The following is a 23,559-nucleotide window of genomic DNA, read 5'->3' as shown; positions in this document are numbered from 1 at the left end:
GTGGGAGAATTTATCGCCGCCTTCAAAAGGCCTCATGACCTTTGCCGAGACAAGCAGTTCCGATCAAGTAAAAAAGAAAATAAGATTTCTGCAACAAATAATTATTAATGTTACAGAATTTTTTTCATATTATCTTGATTGAGCGACCTACTTGTAAAAAGGATTTCTTTCATTTGACTAAATATTATTTGTAATAATTTAATAACTGTTAGAGACTGAACACAGAAGGGGGGACCAAGTGTTGGGTAACATTGTTCAAAATGTTTGTATTACAATTTGCTATCACCTTATTCTTTAATATTATGTAAATATATTTGAGTCATCCTCTCTTTTTCTGTTTTTACTGTAATATTTACGTAAGCCTATTTGAAGCGTCTATTTTCATGTTTAGCAAATTGCCGATCATTACGAAAAGACCAATTGTCATCATCACAAAAATTTGTAGAGAACAAAGATTTGTGAATTAACATTTCTGCTACGAGTTTAAGCAATACTTTAATGCAGCTGGAAAGTTCCACAACGTCGTAGGTATCGTTGCGTATTCTGATTCCTTATCGGCTCACGTTTCCTCCCAGTCTCACTGACGCAATCGAAAAGTTCCCTATTGCTGCCATTAGAAAAAAGTATAGCGATTTTTGATTGGTCAATATTATTAACGACACAAAGCTGCGATTCACCGATATTTACGCTTTGTTACACCCTAAGAATATAAACTTTACGTGTAGGCATTCATGCAATTACCACTTCTAATTGTGGAATTAGATAACAGTTATATCTAAGTATTACTGTGATTTATCTCCCACTTTTGTATTGTTTATAGCATATATACGCGTCTGCTCCATGCAACACTCCGACGACACCACTCAGGATCTACAACACATAAATAAATTTTTTTTAATGTTATTCAAGATAAAATATCATTAAACAAAAAATCTGAAATTTCCATATCACAACGCTAAATGTGTATAGTCTTTTGTTACTGGTAAAATTTCCGCTTTTCCTTCCGATTTGGACTGACTAAGTGCATACTGAAACTTCAAAACTACTGGCAAAAGAGAAATAGAATTGCCGCGACAGTTCTTTGTCCCGTAACGAATAGGTAATAGCGCAAACTAGCGAAAGCGTTAAATCCGTGACTATATATAATCAACTGTGCAATTACATAAGCGGCTGTCATGGCGGGGTAAACGTCGAACGCGGGTTTCACGTAATATTCGACCGTTAGGAATACTTTTGTAGCAAAGGCCAAGTAAGATGCTGAACTTAAATACAGGAAACAGGCTACAGAGTTGAACATCATTTCCTGAAACGAAATAACGATGAACAAATTTAATAAATTGTATAAATTAGTAAAGCTATTATCTCTAAGTAACAAAATTTTAGAGACAGAATTTAATTTAAAATATCGCAAATTTATGATTTTCCTATGAATACATACAAAAAGTGACGAACGAATAAGCCGGTAGGTCTTCTCGGAAACTGCATAACAGGCAAGCAACAGAGCCGAAGTCAGGAAACAAGCGGATGCTGTGGTTAACGATCCTTCAAAAGCCGAGCCTATAGTTGAACTATACCTCAGGCCGTAATTGATCAGCAAGCTCTGTATTAATCCGCTGATTAACTGGAATGATATAATATTCGTAAAAAATGAGTGGCCTTTGTATCCAAAAATATACATGAAAACTCGAGACTGGCAAATGATTTTGATAGAAATACTTCATTACCGTTATTTCTGCCGAAATTACTGCCACTCAAATATTGCCTATCTGTCGTAGTCATCGAAAGTGATCTTTTTCCACTTTTATATTCGATGTGGTATTTTCACTTTCTTTTTTATTTTTTTTTTTTTTAATTTGGCATACGCCATAGTAATAATGTGCAGACCGTCGCGATCGCTTACCGTTTCGCCGATTTTCATGATCCCCGGCAATGACTTGAGGAACTCCACGTGTATGCACGTGCAGCACCTGAAACAGCAGCAGCCGACACCGCCTGCGCCGTGCGTGCCAGACGAAGACATCCTGATCACCGGTCCAACATTGTTCATGCCCATGATTCTGTATCCTAGACGGCTAATATAACGTCCACTCTTGTGTTTTGTGTGTCGTGACGCTCGTTAAATTATCCCGTTAAATTGTCTCGTTTATATGGACCGTTCGGCGCTCTTTATTAGTCCTTCTTTACTCGTTACTCAAGTGCCGCATGTGTATGCGCGTTCTCTCTCTCACGGAGACAGATTAAATTTATCACACGTCAATCACCCAGGTTTATTTCATAATGCACAATGAATTACTTTCGCCACCTGTATTGAGAATAAAAAGATAATACCCCTTTGAGAATACACTTTTTAATATTTTTCCTTAATTTACGCGATATTTTGGAGTCGAACTTTGTACGTTTAACGTACGTACGTTCAACAGAACTTAAGCAATAATTAAGTCGACTATTTTCAGAGATTATAATCATTAATCTTTTGTCCTTCCCCCGGTAGCAACTTTCGGGTAAACGCGAAGCGTGACCGCGACCGATGACACTTTTATACGAACTGAGGGTGTCGGCGCGTGCACCCACGAAGTATGAATGTCGTTGCACCCTCCGCACAGCGTTCTCGACGCAGGGGAAATTGCTGTCTATTTCTGGCGCGTGCCGCTGACACGGGATGCTTTGTCGGCTAGCAGTGCAGACTTTAAAAACGCAAAAAACTCGAAAGGAACATAACTTGGAACATTTTTCTCGTTCTGCATTGTGCGTAATAGGAAAACTGCTTAATTTATTCCATATCGCAAATATTATATATTCTATATCGCTTAGTTGTTTTAAATTGATTATAATTAATTTGATAAATAACGGAGATATAATTACGAAATTTACATAAGTACAAAATTATCACGATATAATAAAATTTATGAAATCTATAAAATATAGAGAATTTCCATGTGTATACACGTGCTTAAAAATCAAACAATACAACTTACATTCAATTATTTATTCAAAGAATGTTAATATATATAATATGCGTATAATATACATATATATAATACACGCACTTATAAGTATGTATGTGTATGTGTGTATATTAAGATTTATTCTGCAAAAGTGTTGCAAATCACAATCATTGTGAAACCGTGTAAAACCGTGTATGAATGTAAATGGCACTTATCGATACAAAATGTACATAATAAAAAGCTTACACGAGTCAAAGTAACATACCGAAAATTTCAGTTTTCTAGTCGTTTTTCTATTGTCTATTATTTATTGAGATCAGATGAAAATTCAGTTATAAGAACAGCAAGATTCCTAAAAGGGATTCCATTCAGTCGATTGTTTTCAAACATTTCAATCAGATTTTAATGCGACTGGATGTCGAGATGAATTTTTTCGATCATAATAAGAAAGATATTTCTTGTCATCATGAGTTTTCATCTAATCCCCATCCCTTCCTGTTGTGCAAATTGTGAATTTCAGTGTAGCATAACTTTTGTAATCCTGTATTAAAACACGATTATATCACAATTTAAAATCGTAAATTTCTGCATATATTTACGATGGTAATAAGTAACATTTATGACTCCTAACGCACGTTACAATTTCAAGATTTGTCTAAGGACTTATATTCAATTATTTATTCAAAGAATATTAATATATATAATATTGAATAATTATCGTATAAAAGTAAAAAATATAGGCGTGAGTCGCATAAACGCTCTCGAGATATTATGCGAAACATAGCGATAAAATGATTTTTATATATTCTTCGCTTTCGTCAAGAATCTTATATGATTCTATCTAATCTAGAATTTGTTTTACATACATAGTTTACACATCGATCTAGTTTTTTAAGTTGAGTTTGTAACACGTTTATGAAAGTCATAATTTTTGTTGATGTAATTTGTTCTCACTCTCGAAAGAATTGTATAAGAGATCATGTAATCACTTAGATCGCTCGGTATCCAAAATGAGCGATGATTGCACTGATGAGGTAAAAACCGGCGTTTATTAGGCCGCAGATCTAAATAAAAATTAATATATTAGTTCCAATAAAATTAAAAAATGACAACATATTAAGTTATGATTAATATACATATCGATTGACCGCAGATTATTCGATAGCGTTTATATTGGATCAGTCGAAAACGATTTCAGTTAAATTTTTTATCAAATTCGACTCTATTTTGCATGTACAATGGAAACAAGTTATTTATCAATCGAATAATTTTCCTCATCGTCTATAATACCTCGTCAATGTTTTAGCGACATTCATGTAACTCTATTGTACAAAATGGCGAGTTTATTGTAGAAGAAGGAAGAAAGTTGAACCAAATGTTTCACTGACCCAATAATTAATTAAGAATGAAATATGTGGTACATTATTTCAATTTGTTGCGTTGACAAAGATTCAATTGCTTCTAAATATAACATTGTACTCACAGAAGCGCCTAATAATAACTCGTATTCTCTCGAATGCCTATAGATGTTCGTTAATAGAGTTATTGACGCTGCGAGTAATAATCCGAAGGCAATGGCGTGATAAATGAATTCCTAAAGATGAGAAAAAGAAAATACAGATTAAGAAACGAACGCCTCTGATGGATCTCAAATTATTTTAATTAATTGTTAACACATTAACGGAATGAAGTACACGGAAATATTTAATTAAGTGAAAGTACTTACGTAGATAGTCTTGCTTAGAACGGACGCAGTAGATAAAGACGTCAGGCAACTGAGAAGTATGATAAAAGTACCGATCATAAAGGTGGTCGCCATAAGTAAGAAGAATACTTCGTTGCCGTTTCGGAAATTATAGTGGCTGGAGAATATGGAACTAACAATTCCTACGCATATTACGCCCAGTGTCTGTTGGTAAAAAAAATGCGTGAGAGAATACTCTTGTTAAATATAACGTAAGAAAATATTTTACAGCCACTACCACTACTATTATTTATACATTGCAATAAGCTTGTTATTATCAGTTATAAATCGCTAAACTGAACCAAGCACAATTAAGGTAACATCGCACAAAATAACAAAGACGCAGTAATAGTAATGGCGCGTACGTACCAGTTGTATGAGCTTGCAAATACCGCCCCAAGTTCTCAAATATCCGCTGTTGATGTAGTACGCGGACGAGCTGGTCGTCACTGTTTGCGTCCTAATCGTCACAGAGTGGGACATTGTTGTCTCGTTCTGAGGTCAGCTCTGCAATCGAAACGATGCTGTTTATATGAGTTTATCGTAATTCATAAATGCATCACTCAGTATGTGCGTAATTGAAGGCATTCGCGTACGGCACAAGTGGGACAAGGTCGAGGCTCCGAGGTGAGACCTATGTCGAACGAAAATCCTCGCTTCGTCTTCACGAAAATAGCAATGACAGCATAACTTTCCAGAATCCCGCACGTGCGTAACATAGTTTCGCGTATCCCGACTTTTCGTTCAACGAGCTGTACGAACGATTAAAAAATCTGACAAATATTGCCAAAGATGACGCAAGTGACATTTTTCCGAGAAACTTTATTTTGATCTGGAGAAGTAATAAATTTGATATTTTATCAATGCTGCTATAATCGTATAAAAGGCAGTGTCGAGGACATCTTATTGGACAAAATATCTCTTGATAGATAGGCCGATAGATAGGCCGATAGATAGGCCTTGATAGATAGATAGATAGCCAGGATATCAGACAGTCTCCTGTCTGATATCCTGGCACTCCCCTTTAAGTAAACCTACGATCAATAGTGCGTGAGAGTTCGTTGGATTCACTTTCTCTCGTGGAAAAAGGCGTGAGTAAAATAACAGCAGAGGATATTTAGAGCATCTATTGAGCTGCGTCAAGAGCTTTTGCGAAGCTTAATTAAATCTCACTTTAGCAAGAGAAGGATTAAATGCTGATAAGGATAGTATCGAAGACACGCATAACGCACAGTCTATCTAATGAGAGCGTAACTAGCATAGTTTTTGAATTATTTAATATAACAGAACAAGAGAAAATGCATTAAACACTTTTATATTAAAAAAATTCTATCAGTTGCGGAAAACTGGCCTGCGTATGTTCATTTCGAAGTAATTCGTCTAACAGCGCTCAAAAAAGTTTTGCCGGTCACACCCTTGTTAGACAGACTGCATAATATCTCTATAAAACTCACTGCATTTCATAATTATAATACTTGACGCGGAAATCTCCGGATTAAAAAGTGAGAAGTGAGATTTAATTCTACACGATTTTTATATAGCAATGATTTTATATATATACAAAAAAGCTGCTAAATATGTCGTTTTTCCGAGACTGAAGCGAAGAATGAAGGTTTTTAGATAAAAACTATGGGTCTAATATAATATACATATTCTATTGATTATAGCGTGAGTATGTGGGAAAACATTCAAGACATTAGTGAAACGAAAATTCGACATTGAGGCCGATAGCGCGCGATTCGTTGCTACAGGCTATTTTTAACTACGCAAAACGTAGACGCAAAGTGAGAGTAAAAAATTTATCAAAGCGATTGAGATCAAAATATTAAATCGTACATCTGTCATATTAGTCTCGTACCGTACTTGCTCACGCTGCGATTAAGAAGATTATCTCTTAAATCGCTGCTCATTGCTACATCCATGTAATATTATACGGTCTAATAATATCATTCACTTTCATTCACGTTATTATATGTAAATTACTAATATACGCGCACTCTTTCACTCTCTCTCCTTTCTCTCCTGTTCTTGTCTTCTGGATTGTTCAAACCGCTTAATTGTACAGCGTAAACTAGTTTAATCTTCTTCTACTCGTTTTCACTATTTATTTTCATGTTTGTAAGACAATAAACACTGTGAGAACCGATCGCATCAGCAATCGAGAAGATGCTTTCTAAAAATATAAAGTCGCAAATAATGTTACTGTAACACTGTGATTTGCAATATATAATAAGCACTTACGACTGTCCTCAGAATCCTCAAATAGATTGTTTTTGAGTCCACAACATCACTTTACGTATCAAACTTCTAACATGTAAAACGATTTAAACTATGTAGGTTAAAGGAATTTGATAAAAAAAGAATTACCGCAACAAATTTCTTACTATAAAGTTCGACTCTACAAATGCTTCCAAGTGTCGAATAAATCAATCTGTTTAGTCTATCCGTCACTTTGAAGAAATATTCAGCGTTAAACGGAGTCTGCTCTGAATTTCACGTATTTCTGACTGCTCACGTATTTCTGACTCTTTACATGTTATCACGAATGGGTAAACAAGCGATAAACACTATGCACAAGAAATACACTAACCTTAAGAAGGCAGGTCGTTACACATCAACCGTCGCCAATTGACTGAAGCGTTGCGCGTCGAGAGCGAGCCAAGGATGACGTCATTGGTGATATCATACACTGTACGTGCACGCATATTTTTCAACGGTAGGTGTGCATATCAGCACATTGGATATAAGCGTACCCCAGATTCTGATTCGCGGTATAACAATTTGATAACGATATAAGTTGAAAACAACAATAAATAAACTGATTCATCAAAGATTACCTAAGGTCAATTTTTGTGTGAGAGACCAAGAAGGATATAATAAAACACGGAAAAGATGAAACACGCTGTAATAGACTTATTATTCGGAGCAAAACGTTACTCGCGACGTAACGGCATAATTATATCGATTTACATCTCGCATATTCCCATGGCCTCTATCTTGAACATAATCACGGAAACAAGTGGAGAAATCATTTATAGAAAATGAAATGTATATTGAGGAAACGAGGAAGGATTGAAACGTTCATGGATTGAATGCAACGCAAGGTCTGCGAATAAAAAACACACACCGATGCGCACAATGTCCTTCAGTTTCATTTTATTTTAGCATCCACAGCTTAAAAATAAATAAACTTTGAAAATTAAAAAAAAATGTTCACACGCAGAGATATATATATATGTATATTATGTATATATATCACCGTATGCGCGTTATCAATTACGATACGTGGTAAGTAGTGCTATATATAAACAACTAACAATGTCGAAATAAACAATTTCTTGAACGTAAATGCACATGTCGATGTTGTTCTTCTTTTCTGTCGTTTGATTTGAGAAAAGATGAACGAAACGGAGATGCATAAGCGAGCAGAGAAATGAACGAACGCCCACTGGCGAATTCGCTTTTCCCCTCGCTCCTTCTAACTCACACCTTCTCAGCACGCTTATCGATAAGGAGAACAAGGCAATCCTAATTACCAACGTAACGCCCACTTTTAACTTCAGTTAGTCTCATCAGTGCTATAAATGAGTCAACGTAGCAACGCTTTGAGTTTGATTATCGAACGTTCTCGTGCGACACTTGAAGGCATTTTTTTTTTCTAGATACACCTTGGCTCTGTACGAGCACACTCAAGAATGACAATCGATGTAACGCGTCCATGACTCGTTCCGTCGACATGAGATTTTCCCTTGAAATATTCGAAACGTACGATTTACATGCGAATGAGAGAGAATATAAAAAAGAATTGTACTGCGCGTCCAATCTAGAATATATGTATATATAATATGTATATATATATATATATATATGTCATCTAGAATATATATTATGTATATATAAAGAGAAATATATGTGTATATATAAATAAGATCTCGCGAGAGTGCGCAAGGATACGATTAGAAAATGACGTTTCACGCACGTGTATCAGGTGCACGATACGTTTGGCGTACGGTGATCAGCTATTTGAAACGATCGGATGTTCGTTCGTTGAAATTCCCAGCGGAGACAGCCGTCGGAAAATGTGAGAAAAAGTAATGAATCATCGACGTGGTTGAACGTCGAACCGTTGATAATATATATATATATATATATATATCTCGATCGAACAAATCGCCGATATCCCTACGGAAACTTATCGTACGCTAGCGTAAGGTCTTTCAGAACTACTTATCTCGTCGTTCTCCAAAGGATCGTTGCAACAAAAGTAGCAGCACAAACGAAATGACGTCAGATTTACTTATGTTTGACAAATATACTCCCTCCTTTTCCCTCTCTGTCTCTCCTTCTCTTTCTGTCACTTGGAGTGTACCTTCATGTAACTAAATACAGGTAGGTAGCATCCGCGTAAAATGATAATTAAAATTCGCTAATTAAACAATGAGATAAATTGATAAAGACAAATGCGCAATAACATTCGCATGGAGAACCAAATAATAGCAATTTTTTTTTCATTAAGAACAAATTCAACGTCTTTATTAGCGTATTCGAAAATATCTATCCCTATCTATATATCTCTTTCTTCGTCGGTATGTAAATTTTTATTACAATTTTCAATAACAGTATTCCATAGCAACGACTATGTTATCAGATAATGGGAATCTTCTCTTCTCTTCTCTTTTCTCATTTGTTTTCACATATGTTACGATTTTATGTAAAGTTTATAAAGTTAGAAATCTTCAAGCTCGCTCTCGTCGATTTCCTGGAAATCTCGTGCATGTAACATTATCGCCTCTGAGAGAATATAATGCAGCATCTCGTAACATTTCGTTCGCTCCTGCAACTTCAACGACTCTCCTCGAAGCGGCAAGAGGTCAGCTCTAATGACGACGATCACGCGCGTGACAAGTAACTAATCTTAAGGCACGTATAGGTACAGAGTCTTTCTTTAAGCTACACACAATCTGAGGAGGATCACGCCGGACTAGTATCAAGCCGTCCCTCCTGGTGCTGACTTGCCTGTCGAACAGGATCTTGGGACCGTGCCAGAATCCTCTTGGACGGACACTGAGGAGTCATGGGCATGGTCACGGCATTTTTTGATAATGATAGTGTTGTTGTTGTTGTTGCTGTTGTTGTTGTTGTTGTTACTGTTGCAGTTGTTGCAGTTGTTCTTGCATGCTCTTCAGGTACCTGGCTTCCCCTCTGCAGGCTGGTGATGTTCTCACTGCGTGTTCGTGCTCTTCCATTCGATGTAGAGGAAATAAGCTCCGGCAGCGTATGCGATGGTATTGAAAATTCCGAATACCTGAAAGCGATGTTGTGCGTTTAAAAAGAGTATTCCAAGATCGCTCGCTCAATCGCTCGAGATATTTCGGATGTTCTGCAATTAATCGCCAGAATGTTCAAGACGCTTGGTTTAATCCCCGGCGTTGCTCCGTCTTACGTCACGAGGAAAACAAAATTTTCGGTCGAGTAATTGCATTAGACTTACTCTTACCGCAAGATATTCGTGTAAAGTTGATTATAACAACATTTCTCACCCCAGCAGCGATATTCGATGATGAATTCCTGTACGCGGTCCAGGCCGACAGCTGAGCGATGAACGCGATCATATAAAGCACAGTCTTTATAGATGTGTTTAAAAGTTCCTGAAAGAAGGGAAATTATCTTGTAAGATCGAAGAGTTACCTTCGTAAAATCAATAATAGCATAGCTCTTTCTCTCGCGTTTTCCGCAACGTATACTTACAGTTAGGATCCAGTTAATGGGCACCTTAAGTGCCTCTCGGATGGAAAGGAGGTACACAGCGCACCATATAAGCGTAGATATGAAGGACGTCACTGCGACGAATAAAAACCAATGCGTCGCACCGATGTAAGCCGGGGATGCACATGCCATGCATATTATGCCCAGACCCTGGAAAATGAATTAATAGTTGCTTAAATAATGCGGCTAATTTAACGAGATGAAGATTTTTAAATGTGTAATATCAAACGAGTTTCCCGTCTTAGTCCCAAGTTACGCAGCTCAGTAACGGCAAAAATCAATTTAAGGATATTTGAGTTTTGAGAGAAATTTTTTACTTAAAATATTGAACATTGCATTCAAAATGATCGATTGTAAAATTTCGCAATCAAGGTTTCCCAATGGGAGCAAAATATATTTAGTGTAAAGAAAGTGTTGAGAATGTAGGCAGTTGTTCTTGGATTCAAATCAATTTTCCTTTTACATGTTATTTTCCCCGTGTTCTTCGAATACCAACTTCGAAGCTTCGAAACACTATTCTTCAGGATAGCAGCCCAGCCGCTTAATTCTGTGGCCACTACGCAGTTTTGGTCGTAGAGGTTTTAGTACCTCTACTTGAATATAATATAATATCTATGTACCAAACTTTGTACTTCACTTTTCTCCTGCAAACACTCAACCATCTATTGTATAATTTTGCCTGCTTGATTCGTAAAAATCTCGTACAAAGAAATTTTTTCGAAATCAGATGGATATGTCAATTCCTTTGCGAGAAGATGAGTATCTCAAGTTACTGATACCAACTGAGAAATCTAACATATATCATATATATGATTATTGTATACTTAATATTTTTAGAAATCTCAAATTCAAATTATTTCCTTTTTTAAGATATATATTATGTATTGGGTGTATAAATTAGTTTTCAAAAGATGGCTCCGGCTGTTACGAATGGTTCACAGTGACCGATTTTGGCGGTTTCAGAAAGGTTAGACATCTGCCAATAATGTTCAGTTTATATCGCTTTGAGTTTCATACAAAAACCTTGCTTTTTACAGTGTTGAAAATGTCGAATTTTGTGTTAACCAAGCAGCATTTACGGGAGGTTTTAATTTTCTGCTTTAATTGGAAGAAAAGTGCAGCTGAAGCCCATCGAATGCTTGTTGAAGTTTATGGTGACGCTGCTCCGACTGATAAATCATGTAGGGAATGGTTTCGACGTTTCGAGGATGGAGATTTCAGCGTCGAAGACAAGCCTCGCTCTGGACAGCCAAAAAAATTCGAGGACAAAGAATTAGAGGCATTACTCGAAGAAGATCAGAGTCAAACGCAAGAGGAGCTTGCAGAATCATTGGGAGTGACTCAACAAGCCGTTGAGGCCTGGATACGAGCCGGAAAAACGGCCGGAATACGAGCAAAGACATGATAAAGTTATTCTTCTTCATGACAACGCTCGGCCTCATGTCGCAAAAGTCGTAAAAAAATATTTGGAAACGCTCAAGTGGGATGTTTTACCGCACCCGCCGTATTCTCCGGACATTGCTCCTTCTGATTACTGGTTGTTCCGAAGGATGCAGCACGATTTGGCAGGTCACCGGTTCACTTCTTTCGCAGAAATCGAAAATTGGCTCCAAATTTGGATCGCCTCAAAAGACGAGTCATTTTTTCGAGATGGAATTCGAAAATTGCCTGAGAAATGGGAGAAAGTAGTAGCCAGCGATGGAAAATACTTTAATTGATCTGTTCGTTCATTTTGAAATAAATACATTTTTTAACATAGAAAAACGGACCGAACTAATTTGTACTCCTAATACATAACAAGTTTTTACAAATAAAACTTATCAAATTATTTTTCTTTCAAGATATATATGTCCCCTGTATAAAAGAGGCAAAAGTTACAACTAATTCCGAGTAATTCAATAGTTACTAACAAGTTAATAATAATGAAAATGGCCACATTTAGAGACTTTTTTAATTGATAACTTGAAAATTTATGTATTTATTTGCAAAATGGTGCAGAGAACTTTTTTGTGCAGAATGACCTAATCTACTATTATATGACGGCAATGATGCCTAGCGTTAGGAATGAATATATTGAACTTTTAACCCTGAAATTTAAACCCATCGCTAGGCACAATAGTCGTCATATATATATATATAGTCCTTACACACATATATATATATATATACTCACTGAAAAACATTTACTAAATTTTAACACACGTTAGTTTGGATACAACTGTAAACATGTTTAAATTAAACAGTCATTTTCTAATTTTCATATATTGTAATTTTAAATATAAACTTCTTTATTTGATTTTACTAAACAGTGTCTTAATTTAAACTGATATGTTCACAGTTGTATGCAAACTGACGTTTGTTAAAATGTAATAAATTTATTTCTCAGTGTATATATATATATATATTTCATTATTATAATTACATCCCTCTCTCCCTTCTCCGATTTCACAGCAAATTTGAAGTCTCTAAATCGTTCCTTTCCCGCATTACGCGGAACGTGTCATGTCAAAGGCGAGCGGGATAAAGAAGGGGTGATTATTGCGTGGCGAAAATATCGTCGCTGGCTCGTCTCGTGCCTATCGTCGCGCGGTCTGCTCACCGGTGGTGAGAAAGAGAGAGAGAGAGAGAGAGAGAGAGAGAGAGAGAGAGAGAGAGAGAGAGAGAGAGAGAGAGAGAGAGAGAGAGAGAGAGAGAGAGAGAGAGACGGAGTAATTTCATTAATAATTGCTTCTCCGTTCTTGTCTCACTCATCAGATATTTATCTCGTCTCAGTCTATCTAATAGTCGGGACACGCACCTAGTAATTCGAACTCGAACTCGTACGACTGAAAGTGGACGTAACACGGACTCGCACCAAGTGGAGACTTTACCGGCGCGCTAGAAAATGGATGCAGCAAATAGTTCCCGGCTAAAAATGGATGCAGAGGGCGGTATCAAACAGTCGCGAAAAAGCGCCTCAAGCAAAACGCGGCCGTGGCCGCTCTCAGGTTTCTCTCTGGTTATACTATAGAAGTCTGTGGTGCTAGCGCGAAAAGGGAAACCTGGTGGTAGAGGTACTGCGTTCGGTGAGTGCGAATCTCAGCGTTCGATTTTCAGTCTCCTCTTGTCAATATCCTAGTGCAGAGCTGGACACGATCTGCACATTTCGGACGAAATTCAGTAGGTGACGCCTACCGTCCCCCTCGCACCGCTCCGCGCACGCGGCCGGGGCGACGATCGCGGTGCACTCAGGCCCGTCGCTGTATAAGAAATCAGCTGGGGCGTCACATTATCATTAAAATTGTTTCCTCGTTTAATAATCACTTTAAAATAGATATGTTTATGTGTTATATATGTATGTGTGTATGCGTATATATATATAAAAAATATATGTATTAAACACGTAAACATATATATGTTTACGTATACGACTTGCTTGATACGGTGGATGCTTTATTAATATATGATAAATTTTTGACGGCCGGATTGCAAAATTTGGCTCTGTAGGGACCTCGATAATAGTTCAAGGAATATTTTATATCAATTTGGTGGTTACATATATCGTCAACGTGGCAGAATATCTTATATTTTAAAGTGGAAGCTGGAAGGTATTCATGTACATACACACGGTAATACTTATGCACTGCTCATATATACGCTAATACTAATGCATTATTCGCACGAACGCAAGGCAGGAAGGTTAGGTCATATAGACTGCACTATAGTGCAACTGGGCTACACTTTCCATGTTATCTACACTTACAAATTTTGCCACGCATACATCATTTGCTTATCAGACATACATGGACATCTTCCTTATATTAATATCTAGGGTCGTACAGAGCCCGATTTTGCATTCAGGTTCTTGAAAATTTGTAATAAATGAAAATATAGGTTCGTGCACCGCGAGATGAACGTTTATTCAAATTATTTAATCGATTTTTATTTCGACTTTTTTTCCGAAAAAGCGCTCTGTACGACCCTGCGGACGTTTCTCCTGATTGCAAATATCATACATATAAGGTGATTCTCTTCGTATTTTGTTCATAATTTGCAATATAATTTTGCCTAGTTCGCGGGTCTCTGCGAGAGGTCTCTAGTATGGTTCCTGTAGACCCTTAAACCTGATGTTGATACCATAGATTCTATGGTATCAATATCAGGTTTAAGGGTCTATAGAGGCTGCGTTCCGATATTCACTGCCAGTACTGAAAATCTATAATATATGTGACATAAAGTGTATATTTTCAGTATTGGCAGTGAATCGGAACGCAGCCAGAATAAGCGTCGAAAGATAGGTCCTGAAGTAATTGCCTTATCGAGCTTTGCCTCCACTCAAATAAGTATAATCATGGCATTTGTCAAAATCATTCTATATTCATTAGGTAATTGATTATTTTTTTTCTTCTGGCACAAGAAATGTCTATAAGAAGTTCTTGCGATATGCAAGTGCAAATTGATCAAGAAGTGGACCAAAAAAGAAGAAGAGTTGGCTCAAGTGGCCAAACAAATAATGCTACTCGAACTCTCAATTCAGTAAGTTTAATTCTGAACATTCTGTGTTTATTTCAAACCATTTTTTCTCTCATGATTCCTAAAATATTTTTTCTATTATAGATTAAAGATCCACAAATTATATTTAATGAAAATGAGGAGAACTTTATAGAAGCAGTGAAATGGAGTGGGTTTGTTGATAAGTCCATGCTGATAGCAGAATTATTAAAAGTCCCACGTCTTGTACTCATTTTTGCACCTAAAAGATTCGGAAAGTCCTTGAACATGAATATGGTTCAGCGTTTCTTTGAAATTGAAAAAGGTCGGGACATCAAGCATCCGCCATAAAATTCGAAAGAATTAGAAGGATATAAAAACTACAGAGCTTTCTGCAGAATTGGGGAAAATGGAGAAAGGTATTCGGAAAAATGTAAAATCTTGAATGAAGTAAATCTTATCAGAGAACATTTTGACACCCGGTCCTATATCTGAACTTCAAGGATTTTGAAATAGACTCTCCAGATATAGTAGCAGATTGTTTAAGAGAGGTTGTGCACGAGTTATATCTTGATCATTCGTATTTGACTGTGAGCCCCTCCATATTTGACTGTCTACAGAGAAATAAGGAAGCTCAACAACATTGTAAACAATGGTGTGATGAAGAAGAATACAAACAGAAGGATGAAAGAGGCTTATACAAATTGAATACAAAAAGAGGCTTACAAAGCCTGATTAAATATTTGAATGCTTACTATGGGAGAAAAGTATATCTATTAGTTGATGAGTTTGATGCTCCTACAATAGACGCATTGCTGGCAGGTAAAATGGAAGATGAAGTAGAGAAGATTGGTAATATGGTTATGAAATTTCTGGGTGCCGTTATGAACGGACCAATAGCTAAAGACCATCTGTTAGGAGCATTATGCACTGGAGTCTCATACTTAGTAAGTGCTGACGTTTCTACATACCTCAATAACATACCTGCTTACAAATTCTTACAAAATAGCCGGTTTGTTGACTATTATGGACTCGAAGATAATGAGTTGATGTTGCTTCTTAATAATGTCATTCCTGAAAAGGAGAGAGATCAAGTACGAGACAACATATTCCAATTCTACAATGGCTATTATCATCAGAATACACGTGTATGTTGTTTGTGGTCTGTCCTTCACTATGTGCGGCACTACTTGAACCAATCTGATGAAAGTTTAGATTTTTGGGATGGCTCCCCTTTAAGTCGTGGAGTGGCTGGTATTCTCAAACATTCTTCTATTCAGGAAGACATGCTTGTTTTAATGGGAGGTGGATCCAAAAAATTCCAGCCCCTTAACAAAGTAGATGCAACCGACCTTGCTAACTTATTTCAGTTGATACGGGCAGGTCAGCTTTTAGATATTAATGTGCCTGATCCAAAAATAATATTTACATTTTTCCTTGAACAAGGGTATCTTTCTCACAATCCTAATTGTAGTCCTAGAGATAATGAGGAACCTTTCAGAATTAGGAAAGAAGTTATTGTAAAAATTCCTAATGAAGAAATTCACGATGCATATAACAATATGTTAACACACTTCTATGTCACGATTTATGGTTTTAGTGAAACAGCGATGGAGAAATGTGCATCAATTTTTAGCACAATGCCTGCAGATATACATATAGGTGACGAGAGATATGAAACACTGTTGAATGATTTCTACGAATGTTTGGTAAAGCTTTTTGAAAGATTCAAATTATTGTCGGATGTGGTAGAACGTTCATTACAGTATCTTATGTTCTGTGTCATGATCAAAGCTGGATTCAAGGAATGTGTTGTTGAGAAATATTTCACAATTACGAAGGATGGTGAGCCGGAGAGATATGGTTACATAGACATGTGGATGTGCCGCAAAGATGGTTTTGCTGTTATTTGAAAGTTTGGATTAAACAAGAAAACATCAGATCATGCTATGAGAGATATACTTGAAGTTGTTCCACCGAAAAAAGTAGCCTATGTTGAAATATTGAATCAACGGAACATACAAAAGTTTGTTCTTATTGGGTTGAGTATGAATAGTGACTGCCGAGTATTCATTCGGTGTTTGGCAAATAGCAGAGACTCCAAAGACTGTATCTCCTTTCCTAAAACAATCTGAATATCTCTAAAAAACATTTTCATCACTGGACTGTAATTTGATGAGACTGTCGAATGTAATGTAATGCTATATATTGTTGTAGCAATTAATCCTTTAGCTTTAATATTGTAAGAGTTAAGTAGCTCTTTATTTGTCAAGCAATGGTCAAATGGTATCCACAATGGTCGTTTGTAAGATTTTGCAATCAAGGTTTCCCAATGAGAACAAAATATATGTAATGCAAAGAAAGTGTTGAAAATGTAAGGAGCTGTTCTTGGATTCAAATCAATTTTCCTCTCACATGTTATTTTCCCCGTGCTCTTCGAATGCCAGCTTTGCATAACAAATGTTCTTAAAATTTAAGAACATTTATCAGATTCACGACTTCAACGTATCGATATCGATTGCAATTGTGACTCACAAGTTTCCATCTGAGCATTTCTCTGTACACTCTGGAGCTATCTTATCTTATCAATTCGCGTATAAACAAGTCAAATTGCCGTTGCACGAAGCTTTAATGTCTAACCTCTTTTACCGAGGAAACTAGTCGATCTTCGTACTAACATCTACGAGGAATACGTAGCTCACAGCATTTCTTTGCCTTTCTTTATACAGATGCTCCGATTAAATTTCGGGACATACGGCTGCTCCTCCAATACCCTTCGTGCCTCTTCTTCGATCTTGCGAAACTCTTGCAAGTATATATCGATCATCTCCTTGCTCTTAATCGTTTCCCGCTGCTCGTCCGAGCTCTCGCCTTTCTCTCTCAGGTCGTAATATTCGGCGAACTCGAGGGACACAAAGTTGTCGAAATATTTATCCCGAAGCGCAGCTTCGTTCTTGGCCTTGATCATCTTTATACTCCTCTCTTCGGCCAGACGAACCAACGGTAATCTCTTCTCTTCCAATTCCCGCGGTGCGAATCTCTTCTTCTTCAGCAGAACCTCCTTCATCCTTGCCTGCTGACGCATCTTCCACACGCTATCCTTAGACTTCGGCATCCTGCGCAATTTTTCCTCGGCCTCCAACCTCAAACGTTCCTCGTGTTGCCTATGAAGCTGCAGCCTCGCCGTTTCGAGTCTTATCCTGCGCTCTTCATCCGCTCTCGCTTGCCTTCTGGCAGTAGCTTTCACGTCGTTCCGCAGGAAGTCCTCCTGCCACGACGAAAACATCTTCTTCCTCCTCGTCTCCCTCCACACGTACTCTTCGAACCAGTCCAGTCTCTCGACCGTGTCGTCCTCAGACTCTGTTGGTTCCATGAAGACGCGAAAGCCACTGTTACAATCACCCGCCCCGATCAACCTGAGGCCGTCGTCGCACGATGCCCGCAGTGACAAGAGAGTTATCGGCCGTCTGGAAATGGTCTGCCTAAGCACTGGCTCGTTCGGCCTCCTCCTGATATCCCAGACCTCCAAGTCACCGCGATTAGTGCCCATAAGGAAGACCCCGGGCCGATTGCTCCAGCAACACGCGGTGTACACGCGGCTGGACCTCCGTCTGAAGAGTGGCAGCTCCAAGTAGCCATCTTGCCAAATGGCGAAGATATGACCGCCTATCGTGAGGAGCATGTCGCGAAGGTGCGGCGATCGTAGAATCGCCGTAACGGGACCGTCATGCGCGGAAGAGCGAGCGAGGAGCTTGCACTCCTCTAAGCCGGACGTTTCCACGTCGAACACCTGGCCTTCCCAAGTGCAACAGACGAGATCCCCCTGCGCTGTGGCGATCCATAGTCTCCTCATGTATTCCATGTCCGTAGCTTCCGATTCGCTACGGTCGTATTGGCGCTTCTCGTCCTCTCGGAGAACGTTGTCGGACGGGAGGCACAGGTGAAGAGGTGTGAAGGGCGAGTCCTTGAAGGATCGGACGTCCAAGCGATAGATTGGTCGGAAATTGTGATCGAGACCCTTGAAGTCGCTCGGTTTCAGCTGACAGGTGATGGAGTACCTGAGGAGGTCCCAAACGGCGACGATGCCATCCTCAGCGACCGTGACGAACTGGCAGCTTGAACTGCTGGACAGTCTCGTCAGCCTGCCGGACGGCTCGATTCTGCAGTTGTCGGGCAGCCATTGTATGCTACGGACCAGCAGTTCATGACCCTGATCGGACGCTATGGACGCGTCTAACGCCGTCTCAATGTCGACGTTCCCGTCAACCTTCTCTCGATCCTTCAGCTGGCCGTGTATGTTCCAAACGACCACTTGGCCCGTCGCGGAGCCGCCGATTATGAAGTCGCCGTTAGTCGGGCAGAAGGACACGCAATAAATATCCCCGTGGCAGCGCAACGCGAGCCGAGGTCGCAGAGAGTCGCTGAGGGACCACAACAACACCGACGGCTGCGAGGCTCTTGACAACGCGCCATCCGCCATCGTGTCTCGCCACGAAGATCGGGTAACATCGAACGACGACGACGACGACGATGACGATGACGAGGACAGCAACGACGGCAACGATGCGGTAACATAAGAGACGGCCACGCAATCGAGCAGGCTTGGGTGCCAGGAAGCGTCGGAGATAACCTTGCCGGCTGCGAAGTGCAGGTCGACGAGGGAGAATCGTTCCACATAGCCGCTGATCTCATCCCGGGCTATTTCCAACTGCCGCCGCGCGAGCGCCTCGATATCGTCCACGTGCAGGTTTACGACTGTATTGTAGCACACCGCGTCGATCATCTCCGGTGCTCGATCCTCCAGGAACAGCTCCAGCGGCCCTCTCTCCGCCTTCTCAGGCTTCTGCTGTTCATCCGCGATCTCCGACACCTCCCTGGAGCTCTCGGGCTCTCTCTTCTCTTCGACCTCTCTCTCCGACTTCTCTTCGGTCGGCTCTTTCTCCTCTTCCTCTGACTCACTGTGGTCAGCGTTCTGTTGGAAGAGACCGCCTGTCGTGTCCTCGTAGACGTATTGAGTCCAGGCATTCTTCGGATTGCCGGGGTAGGTCTGCACCTCGAGGTCTCGAGGTTCCAAGTGCGTCTGGATCATCTTGGAGACCCGCTTCTTCTCGATGTTCTCCAAGTTCTCATAGCAAAGCAGCTCCACGTAACTGTCCCTGGAGTCTTCGGATCTCCTGTCCGAGAGCTCCCGAGCTGAGCCCAAGGAGCTGACCGGAAGGCACACTTGCACTTCGAAGGAATCCCTCGTGCTTCGCACCAGACTGTCGTCCAAGTCGCTCTCGCTTCCGAGGGACTTCCAAAGTTCGCCGGTCTTCCTGACCTTCCGCGCGACCTCGCCTCGAATCCGCTTGCTGACGTCAGCATTCCGTTTTACTATCGCTGACCTCGCGTCCTCCGTCAGGCAGATCACGAAGTCATGGGCGATCAGTTGAGCGGATGAATAGCCCACGAGGAATGTATCGCCGGCGTAAGCCTCAATCTTCTTCCGATGCGGCTCCAGCGACGAGCCCGGCGTCTTGGCTAGCCTCGAGACGGCCTCTCGCGGCACGAAGGCCCAAGGATATTCCAGGAACACGCGCTCGCCGACCGTGCAACCCAGTTCTCGTTGAGCCTCGGGAACGAGGCTCACGCGCTCCACATTCTCGATATTTTCGTCGAGCAACGTCCAACCCGACCGCCGGCACTTAACCCCTTTCGCCGACATGATTTCTCGCGCCGAGGCGACGACATGGTGCAGCAACGCTCTCCGAGACCACGACCAGGCATCGATCAAACAACGCCGTATCTCGCCGATGGAGTTTCCCAGAAGCTGCCTCGCTGATCACGCGACCGCGCGTCCTCCCGAAGGTGAATTCAAATCTGCCGCGATTGTGCGTAGAAATGAAAGTTTCTTCTTCCTTTTCGAGCATGCAACAATGTACATTCCCGGCGAATGCGAATCGGCCTTCTCGAGAGAGAGAGAGAGAGAGAGAGAGAGAGAGAGAGAGAGAGAGAGAGAGAGATCGTGAAAGCATAAAGGACACTGGAACGCTGAAGTTGCAAAAGCGGAGGAAGTACTTTACTTTCACCGCGCTTGACAACGCCGTGTCGCGATAGCTACTCGGCTGAGAATTCTCCCCGCGTTATATCTTGCGGGTTATTATTATATAATTGCGGCATGCATGCCTGATAGCGTCATTGTAAATGCAAATGCAACTGCTGAATGAAGTAAGCGCGTCGCTCGTGCGTTCTGCATGAATTTTCCTGTTCGTTACGATATCCGCGCGAACACGAGCTGCTGTTACTCAACGCGCGTTCCGTAAAGCGCATTACGAAGATTACTATTTTAAGTGATGTATTAAAATGTGTATTAAAAAGCACTTCCTCCTCTGTGTTAATCCGCGTGAGTTTTCCGCAACGCGACATGTTTTAATCTCATCTTCATTAACGTTATGCTTCGTGGCATATTTTATATCGTACGTGTTTCTCGCTTTTACATCTTATCTTCTTTAACCCATTTCTTCCCAATGTTGCGTATACGCAACACGAAGTTTAACTTCACGAAATACAGTCAAAATGAACTTATTGTACAAAACTCATCATGCATGCGTTAAAAGGCATTCGCAAGCTCTCTTGTCTATGTGTTTATATTTCACAATTAGTCTAACACTTCGTGAAAAAAAAAAATAAATTACATGAAAACATGTTTTTTTCAATATTTTTCAATAATTTATTTCAAGTGTTAAAATATATTTAGTTCAACTTTTATGTGCATATTCCTGAATGCTATATATACGTGGAATACACATGGATATATTTTTTCTGGAACATATTAGACCTATGACACAGCAGTGAATGATTTCTTGAACTCCCAACGTTGCGCCAGCGCAACATTATGTGTGGCGCAACGTGACAACACATACTGCTAGTTTTTAATATTTATAATGTTATTTCAATTATTTTAAAGTGAAATTGACGACAAAATACCATACTTTTTCACAATTGTTATTTTTGGGATTATAAATTTGGGTTAACTACTTTTTCTAGGCAAAAAGTAAATTGACAGTAAAATGTCCGCTTGGGAAGAAATGGGTTAATTTAACGCCGCCACTTCACAGCAGACGGTCGTAGACGCGCGAGGAAGAAACCTAAGCCTAATCTTTTATTAACACGATCGTGCGCATCCGCTCGCAACGAACAACGGCCATTGCTTTGCTTTCGGTATATGCCTACTAAGCCGTAGGTGTCTCTCTTACTGCCTGTACTTACAGCACTTTACTTTTAAATTAGTAGCGGTAGCGGTAACGCAGCGGACGACGCTTATGGACGGTGATCAATGTTGACCTTTCGAAAGCGACCGGCCCGAGCGACTGTCGTGTCACTAAATATATACACGGGTGACTAGAAAGCATGCTAAAGAGACGAACGAGCGCGCACGTGAGAGACGCCCGTGCATTCGTGCTCATCTCGCGCCTTATACCGTATTAGAATTCTCGCTCGCGAGAGTACGCGAGGTGCGAAGTCTCTTACCAAGTCAGAGGAGAAAATCGGAGTTGAGGCAACAACAAGTGAGCGTTGCGACATATTTACTGTTGCAATTACGACTCTTTGATTTACTTGATATAAACACCGGCGCGTCCGCGGCATCGCGGCGTCGGTCAGTGACGTTCCTCGGTAGAAAAAAACAAAGTTTCACCGCGCGTAATTTCCCCCCGCGATATCCGCTATCGCGTTTGCGTGGTGATTATCGCGGCGATGATTCGTGATGATTACAACTCGAGTGAAATGGCCGCTCCGTCGAGGGAAATATAAAGGCTTCGGCTGTCCGTTTACGAGAAACTAGCGGGTCGTTTAACTTCATTAACTCGGGAATTATGAAATCCTACACGTGCGAACGGCAGTCGGTCACTTGGCACTTTATTTCGGTTATTTTCTCCCCCGTCATTGTCAGTCAGTGAAAATAGTAGCGCGCGAGTTGAACGCTTCTGCATCGCCTCTGATACGCTTCTTAACAAGATAGTAATAACGTAACGGAATCGCGCGAAGCGCGTTATTGGTAATAAAATTATGTGGAATAACTCCGAGGATTGGATCGTTGTGAGTAATGTACGAGTACCAACGATAACGCATCATAAATCATGAATTATCGTTCGGTCCGACCGGCGACCCGTCAATTTCGCGTTTACAGCCAGTAAATAGGCCGTATTAGGACGTGCTTCGCCGCGAACGCTACATTAAACGCGATACGCGTTTACTTACGCAGCAGTACGCCGGCAAGTCCAATACTCGCAGGCGGGTTCGTAATTTTTTGCTCGGCGTAATTAACGCTGAGAATCATCTCAGCGTTACTTACAACGTCCATCAGCATGTAACGTACGATATTCCCGCGGAAGCGACACGAAGGCAAATCATTCAGATGTCCAAAAGAAATGTTTTTATCTGCATATCATGCATATTTTTCTTTTTATACTTTCGCACGAGGTAAAAGTGACGTCGCTAATGAAGTCGGCAGGGAAACGCAGGAGAATTCCTACGCTCCGATTTTCTTTTTAGGTCCGCTCAAATCGCGTTGCGCTTGTACAACGAAAGGGGCAGAGCAACTGCAGCTTTGAGTAAAATGACGCAATTTCGCGAGAGAAATCCGATTCACCTCTA

At 40.2% G+C, this 23,559-nt stretch overlaps 6 protein-coding genes across 13 annotated transcripts in view; 2 read left to right on the top strand and 4 right to left on the bottom strand.

Annotated features, from left to right (window-relative positions):
- Positions 1–196: 196 nt before the first annotated feature.
- Positions 197–2,552, bottom strand: sing (MARVEL domain-containing protein sing). 2 transcript variants are annotated; one of them, XM_025297144.1, is made up of 4 exons: positions 1,901–2,552; positions 1,439–1,621; positions 1,163–1,303; positions 197–870 (listed from the first exon to the last, which is right to left on the bottom strand). In XM_025297144.1, exons 1-4 carry the CDS (start codon positions 2,051–2,053, stop codon positions 793–795), a joined length of 555 nt encoding a protein of 184 aa, XP_025152929.1. In that variant the 5' UTR covers positions 2,054–2,552; the 3' UTR covers positions 197–792. The 2 variants fall into 2 exon arrangements, with proteins under 2 accessions (XP_025152929.1, XP_025152928.1); XM_025297143.1 differs by lacking the exon at positions 197–870 and having other exon boundaries at positions 988–1,303.
- A 1,108-nt stretch (positions 2,553–3,660) lies between these two features.
- Positions 3,661–7,358, bottom strand: LOC105191432 (uncharacterized). 3 transcript variants are annotated; one of them, XM_011154837.3, is made up of 5 exons: positions 6,931–7,025; positions 5,059–5,196; positions 4,672–4,854; positions 4,429–4,539; positions 3,661–4,009 (listed from the first exon to the last, which is right to left on the bottom strand). In XM_011154837.3, exons 2-5 carry the CDS (start codon positions 5,170–5,172, stop codon positions 3,935–3,937), a joined length of 483 nt encoding a protein of 160 aa, XP_011153139.1. In that variant the 5' UTR covers positions 5,173–5,196; positions 6,931–7,025; the 3' UTR covers positions 3,661–3,934. The 3 variants fall into 3 exon arrangements, with proteins under 3 accessions (XP_011153139.1, XP_025152974.1, XP_011153138.1); XM_025297189.1 differs by lacking the exon at positions 6,931–7,025 and adding an exon at positions 6,526–6,548; XM_011154836.3 differs by lacking the exon at positions 6,931–7,025 and adding an exon at positions 7,280–7,358 and having other exon boundaries at positions 3,662–4,009.
- Positions 7,359–8,061: 703 nt separating this feature from the next.
- Positions 8,062–23,559, bottom strand: part of LOC109504638 (uncharacterized) — a 30,482-nt gene continuing 14,984 nt past the window's right edge. Inside the window, exons 2-4 of the mRNA XM_019845187.2 lie at positions 10,438–10,605; positions 10,230–10,337; positions 8,062–9,994 (exon numbers count right to left, since the gene is read on the bottom strand). Coding sequence (XP_019700746.1) covers positions 9,911–9,994; positions 10,230–10,337; positions 10,438–10,605 — 360 coding nt within the window. The 3' untranslated portion in view covers positions 8,062–9,910. The remainder of the gene's footprint in view (positions 9,995–10,229; positions 10,338–10,437; positions 10,606–23,559) is intronic.
- Positions 13,186–17,303, top strand: LOC105191430 (uncharacterized). 3 transcript variants are annotated; one of them, XM_011154832.3, is made up of 3 exons: positions 13,186–13,520; positions 14,852–14,970; positions 15,052–17,303. In XM_011154832.3, the coding sequence occupies exons 2-3, from the start codon at positions 14,854–14,856 to the stop codon at positions 15,274–15,276; spliced, it is 342 nt and encodes a 113-aa protein (XP_011153134.1). In that variant the 5' UTR covers positions 13,186–13,520; positions 14,852–14,853; the 3' UTR covers positions 15,277–17,303. The 3 variants fall into 3 exon arrangements, with proteins under 3 accessions (XP_011153134.1, XP_025152982.1, XP_025152983.1); XM_025297197.1 differs by lacking the exon at positions 13,186–13,520 and adding an exon at positions 13,870–14,063; XM_025297198.1 differs by lacking the exon at positions 13,186–13,520 and adding an exon at positions 14,439–14,457.
- LOC105191431 (uncharacterized) lies at positions 15,714–17,303 on the top strand. 3 transcript variants are annotated; one of them, XM_019845186.2, is made up of 3 exons: positions 15,714–16,308; positions 16,526–16,634; positions 16,720–17,303. In XM_019845186.2, the coding sequence occupies exons 1-2, from the start codon at positions 15,753–15,755 to the stop codon at positions 16,585–16,587; spliced, it is 618 nt and encodes a 205-aa protein (XP_019700745.1). In that variant the 5' UTR covers positions 15,714–15,752; the 3' UTR covers positions 16,588–16,634; positions 16,720–17,303. The 3 variants fall into 3 exon arrangements, with proteins under 3 accessions (XP_019700745.1, XP_019700744.1, XP_011153137.1); XM_019845185.2 differs by having other exon boundaries at positions 16,526–17,303; XM_011154835.3 differs by having other exon boundaries at positions 15,714–16,634.
- Positions 16,963–21,576, bottom strand: LOC105191456 (WD repeat-containing protein 63). The gene has a single exon (XM_019845184.2). The coding sequence runs from the start codon at positions 20,627–20,629 to the stop codon at positions 17,624–17,626; it is 3,006 nt and encodes a 1,001-aa protein (XP_019700743.1). The 5' UTR covers positions 20,630–21,576; the 3' UTR covers positions 16,963–17,623.

Source organism: Harpegnathos saltator, unplaced genomic scaffold (genome assembly GCF_003227715.2).
Source record: "Harpegnathos saltator strain DR-91 unplaced genomic scaffold, Hsal_v8.6 scaffold171, whole genome shotgun sequence".
NCBI lineage: Eukaryota > Metazoa > Arthropoda > Insecta > Hymenoptera > Formicidae > Harpegnathos > Harpegnathos saltator.
This window is presented reverse-complemented; position numbering and strand designations above follow the sequence as displayed.

Coding starts and splice junctions, on each gene's coding strand:
- sing (XM_025297143.1), bottom strand. CDS start 2,053: ATGGGCATGAACAATGTTGGACCGGTGATCAGGATGTCTTCGTCTGGC. Junction 1,622..1,900: donor TCATGAAAATCGGCGAAACG/GTAAGCGATCGC, acceptor ATATCATTCCAG/TTAATCAGCGGATTAATACA. Junction 1,304..1,438: donor TTATTCGTTCGTCACTTTTT/GTATGTATTCAT, acceptor ATTTCGTTTCAG/GAAATGATGTTCAACTCTGT.
- LOC105191432 (XM_011154836.3), bottom strand. CDS start 5,172: ATGTCCCACTCTGTGACGATTAGGACGCAAACAGTGACGACCAGCTCG. Junction 4,540..4,671: donor TTCTAAGCAAGACTATCTAC/GTAAGTACTTTC, acceptor TCTCATCTTTAG/GAATTCATTTATCACGCCAT. Junction 4,010..4,428: donor AGTTATTATTAGGCGCTTCT/GTGAGTACAATG, acceptor ATTTTTATTTAG/ATCTGCGGCCTAATAAACGC.
- LOC105191430 (XM_011154832.3), top strand. CDS start 14,854: ATGTCTATAAGAAGTTCTTGCGATATGCAAGTGCAAATTGATCAAGAA. Junction 14,971..15,051: donor CTACTCGAACTCTCAATTCA/GTAAGTTTAATT, acceptor TTTCTATTATAG/ATTAAAGATCCACAAATTAT.
- LOC105191431 (XM_011154835.3), top strand. CDS start 15,753: ATGGAAGATGAAGTAGAGAAGATTGGTAATATGGTTATGAAATTTCTG. Junction 16,635..16,719: donor ATGATTTCTACGAATGTTTG/GTAAAGCTTTTT, acceptor TCATGATCAAAG/CTGGATTCAAGGAATGTGTT.
- LOC105191456 (XM_019845184.2), bottom strand. CDS start 20,629: ATGTCGGCGAAAGGGGTTAAGTGCCGGCGGTCGGGTTGGACGTTGCTC.